This window comes from Propithecus coquereli, unplaced genomic scaffold, assembly GCF_000956105.1.
Source record: "Propithecus coquereli isolate 6110/MARCELLA unplaced genomic scaffold, Pcoq_1.0 Scaffold193, whole genome shotgun sequence".
Taxonomy (NCBI): Eukaryota; Metazoa; Chordata; class Mammalia; order Primates; family Indriidae; genus Propithecus; species Propithecus coquereli.
The window spans coordinates 2,609,100-2,613,498 of record NW_012144190.1 but is presented as its reverse complement, the minus strand read 5'-3'; the positions used below and the strand labels follow the sequence as shown (position 1 = coordinate 2,613,498).

At 60.0% G+C, this 4,399-nt stretch overlaps 1 protein-coding gene across 1 annotated transcript in view; it reads right to left on the bottom strand.

Moving 5' to 3' along the window:
- NOSIP (nitric oxide synthase interacting protein) overlaps nucleotides 1-4,399 on the bottom strand; it is a 12,391-nt gene continuing 7,992 nt past the window's right edge. The window contains exons 2-8 of the mRNA XM_012643022.1: nucleotides 3,911-4,016; nucleotides 2,719-2,800; nucleotides 1,083-1,242; nucleotides 881-999; nucleotides 547-734; nucleotides 311-419; nucleotides 1-110 (exon numbers count right to left, since the gene is read on the bottom strand). Coding sequence (XP_012498476.1) covers nucleotides 39-110; nucleotides 311-419; nucleotides 547-734; nucleotides 881-999; nucleotides 1,083-1,242; nucleotides 2,719-2,800; nucleotides 3,911-4,016 — 836 coding nt within the window. The 3' untranslated portion in view covers nucleotides 1-38. The remainder of the gene's footprint in view (nucleotides 111-310; nucleotides 420-546; nucleotides 735-880; nucleotides 1,000-1,082; nucleotides 1,243-2,718; nucleotides 2,801-3,910; nucleotides 4,017-4,399) is intronic.

Below are 4,399 nucleotides of genomic sequence, written 5' to 3'. Positions count from 1 at the left end.
GCGCACCCAAGCCCGTTTATTTGGTCTGCTGCACACGCTCAGGCCTGCATCACTGGCCGCGACTTCTCGGCCTGCAGCTTCACTCCAGAGCCGGCGAAGCCGGTGCCGCCCTGGAGGAGGTGGGAAGAAGGGCAAGGTGGAGGCGGGCTGGGGCTCCAGGTGGCAGCGGGGTGGGGCTGGGTGCGATGTCCTATTCGGGTCAAGCTGGATGCTGGCTAAGAAGGAGCAGGAGTTGGACAGGGGGCGGGCGCAGCAAGACAGGGGGTCCTAGGGAGGGGGAGGGGAATGAGGGGGAGGGGCGGCAGCTCACCCGCTGCAGCACGATGATGTCACGATCTGTGAGCTTGTCGCCAGTCACTGGGTCCACCATGTCCTTCCGAATCAGCTTCTCCACGCACTCGAGGGTGACCACGGCCCCACTGCCACGAGGGTGAGGGCGGGGATTCTGACCAGGGGCCGTCCCTGGGGGGGCCACTCCCCCCAAGTCCAGCCCAGCCCACCCGCAGGTCCCCGGTTGTCCCTTCACTCCCTCCGCAGGTGACTCACGAGGGCCGCAGCACAGCACACGGCGTGGCATTACTCAGGCTGTCGCGGGTCACGGCACACACGTAGCGCTCGCTGCGCGTGATGAGCCCCACGCGGTCCACGGAGCCGTCGAGCGGCGTGAAGCGCACGGGTGTCAGGTCTGACATGCGCAGTGGCTTCCCGGACATGGGGCAGGTCACAGTGCGCGACTGCTCGGAGAGGAGAGGCAGAGTCAGCGGGCCTGGCTAGTGCCAGGTGGAGGAGGGAGGGGAAGGGAGGGGAGGGGACCCTCGGGGCCCTGGGGCACCCTGGCCGCCCCTGGCAAAGTGGGCACAGCGCCGCCTTGGGGGCTTACCGGCTTCTCCAGCTTGGTGGCCTTGGCCTCAGGAGTCAGTGAGGGGATCCAGAAGCTGGGCAGCACTTTGTCCTTGTCCTTGCTTGGGGGAGCCGCGCTGGGGCCCGGCTGGGCATCATCTGGGGGGGGAAGAAAGGGGCTCAGATGCCGCACCCTGGACAGCCCCCAGCGCCCCACCCGCGGCGAGTCCACTCCCTGTCACCTGGGCCGGTCCCGGAGGCGGCCTTGGCCGTGAAGGGGTTGAGGGGCCGGCTCACGATGGCCGCCTCCTTCTCCAAAAAGCCGCGCACGTGGTCCTGCGCCGCCGCCCGCTGCAGCTCCTTCTGCTCCTCGCGACGGGCGCCGCGCTGCTTCTCGTAGGCCTGCGGCAGGGCACGAGCTGAGTCTAACTGCACCGCCTGGGGGCTGGCGGGTAAACTGAGGCCCACACAAGGCACCCGCCGACGGAGCCCTGTTTGGCAGAGGCCGGGGACTGCCTGGCCAGGACCTTTCACTGGTCTCACAGCATTCTGTGGCTTGTCCCTTCCCTACGACACAACACTTAGGTCATTTCCGTGAGCCAGCTCGGGACTCAGTGTCTTCTGTGTTCCTTGGCAGCAGAGTGGTCAACGGTTTCGGTGGAGCCAGAACGCCAGGGCCAAAGCCCCATCTCTGTCACCTCTGTGGCCTGCAGTGAGCACTGTGACCTCTCCCAGCCTCAGTTTCCTCATCTGTAAAGTGGACTAACAATGATGACCCTACCGTGGTGGCTCCCTGGAAGGGTTACACAAGATGAGTTTTAAAAGCACTCAGACCCTTGCCTGGCATATAGTTAAGAGTTCACTGAATGTCACCTGTTGGCCATATTATGTTTATTACATAGTGCATATGACAGACCGTGTCCTGGCACAGGGGACGCAGGCTTGACACCCGGGAATAAGGCAGAGCCAATGTTCACGGAGCAGCGTGCTCTGCCGGGCAGGGGGCGAGGGTAAGAGGGTGAAGGTGTGTCGTGCTCGGCCCTGCCTGGCACATAGCAGGTGCCCAGGCAGCGCTGCAGCTCGAGACTGCCCCAGGCCACCCAGCTGAGTGACGAGCTAATGATGATGGTGACTGACACTCGGGAGGGCCTTCAACGTGGCCTCGGTGATAAGGGAGACTGACCAGCCACCGGCTGCGCGGAGAACACGGGCACAGCGGGAGCCACTCACTTGAGACAAAAAGCGCAACAAGCACGTGACCCTCAGTGTTTCCTCAGCTCCAGCAAGCCAGGGAGGGAAGGGAAGGGGACAGGCCCAGTGTGCCTCAAACGTGGAGATAAAACAATGTCCACCAAATGGGTTCACCCATGCAAGGCCAGGCCTGGCTCTGAGGAAACGCCTCGAGAATTGTGCACGCATCTCGTAGGTGCCCCGTGGCGTCCTATAATTTGGCCCTGTCAGCCCATTTTACATATGATGAAACTGAGGCCCAGGGAGGTGAGGTGATGTCCATTCATTCAGCAAGTCTTTACCAAGGATCTAGGCCACAGGGAGGGCAAGGCCCGCTCCCTGCCTGGGGCCTGCAGTCTAGTGGGGGAAGTGGGCACGTGTCAGACAGTCGCACGTAGAGTTACAACTGTGACAAGTGCAGAGAGAAAAAGTGACTAGGTCAGACCCTGGGGGCCCTGGACTAACAGGAGGTCAGAGGAGGCAGCACCTGGGCTGAAATCTGCAGAGTGAGAAGGACGTAGCCAGGAAAAGTGGGAGGGCAGCACCGGCAAAGGCTGGACTGGGGGGCCCAGAGTGGCTCTGCCTGTGAGCTCAGAACCCAAACCTCCTGCCCACTCGCGCTCGCACCCCTTCTTCCCATCCCTGCACCTTCAACTGCCGGGCGATCTCCTTCTTCTGGTGCAGAATATACTCGAGGATCGCCTCGCGCTCGTACAGGTAGCCATCCGGGCTGCAGAGGGAGGGCGGAATGAGAAAGACACGGACCTGGCCCAGGCCACACAGCCGGGACTTCATCATCACATGCGACGCACGGACTCCCTGCCCTGGGCCCCCACTGAGCGTCTCACAGGCAGCATCTTACTCAATGCCCAGCTCTCCGAGGTGAATTCTTGAGCTGGGACCACACTGTTTTCATTCTCGTGGCTGTGAAGAATGCTGTGTTGTGTAGGGAAGGTCTTGTACAGTAAGGGGTTAACTCAGCAGGCCTGGGTTGTCCAAGCCCTGCACATTTCAAAGGAAGGACCAGCCCTTGACTGGCTCCTGGGAGACAATCTCTAAGCCCCTGGAATGACCTGTCTGGTAACAGGATCTCTGTTTACCTGGGGCCTGGGGCTACATATGGTAACAGGTGACCTCTGGAGGGGCTGGAGACTAAGGTCAGCCACATGGGCAGTCAGCCGTGTCTGCAAGACCAACCCCCAGTAAAAACCCTGGGCACCAAGGCTCCTGGGTGGCGATGCTCTGTATGTGTTGTCACACATTGCTGGGAGAATTGAGCACTGTCCACGTGACTCTACTGAGACAGGACAGCTGGAAGTTCATACTTGGTCTCTACCGGACTCTGCCCCATGCACCTTTCTCCTTTGCTGATTTTAACTATAACAGCCTTGGCGAGTTCTATAAGTTCTTCTAGGAAATAATGAACCTGAAGGTGGCCTTGGGGACCCTGAACGACAGTCTACTCTCATTACTATCTCTATAAAATATTCCCTTAGTTGAGGACATGTTTAGTCATTGGACGAAGCGCTTTTGAGCTTTCACCCTACCATCAGAGGCAGGTAATGGTGCGTGCTCCACAACATGAGCTGTCATTAGGGTCCAGGCAATGTTCCAAGAGCCCTATACCCTATTACAAATACATTCTTTTGCACCCACTGTGAAACAGATGCTCGGGTCATGAGCCCATGTCTCAGATGAGAACACTGAGGCTCTGAGAGGTTAAATCGCCTGCTCAGGGCACCCTGGACGTGCAAGTCGCCAGATCCATGCACGCAGCCCCTCTCTGTGTGGTGCACTTGCCCTTCCTGTCCTGCCCCTCCCAGCCCTGTTCTCAGCTCACGTGACGACAGGATCGTGGCAGGGCTGCAGCGACAGGCAGCAGCAGTCAAAGTCCTTGACGGCATCCCGGCTCAGTCGGATGTTCTGGGTCCCGTAGCCTGAGGCCGCTGGGGATGGAGAAGGGCAGAGTGATGGAGGGGTGAAGGGGCAGGAGATATGTCCCTCTCCAAAGCCCGAGAGAGAGGGACAGAGAGAACTCAGGGGTGGGGTGGGAGGACTCAGAGAGAAACAGGCAGTCAAGAGCTGTGTGTCTGCATGTTGGGGACAGGGGCTTCACAACCCGCAGGGAGTGTTAATCCCCAGAGAGCAAGTGAGAGACAGGCCCTGTCACTGAGTGGCAGCTCTGAGGACGGGCTGACGGCTGACTCCCCTCTATCCTTTTGCTGTGACGAACCCCAAGGGCCTGTACCTCTTGGAGCCTCAGTCTCTTCTGGAACATGGCAGCATCAACCCTCCCTGATGCCTTGTTGGGAGGAGTAAATGAGTTAAC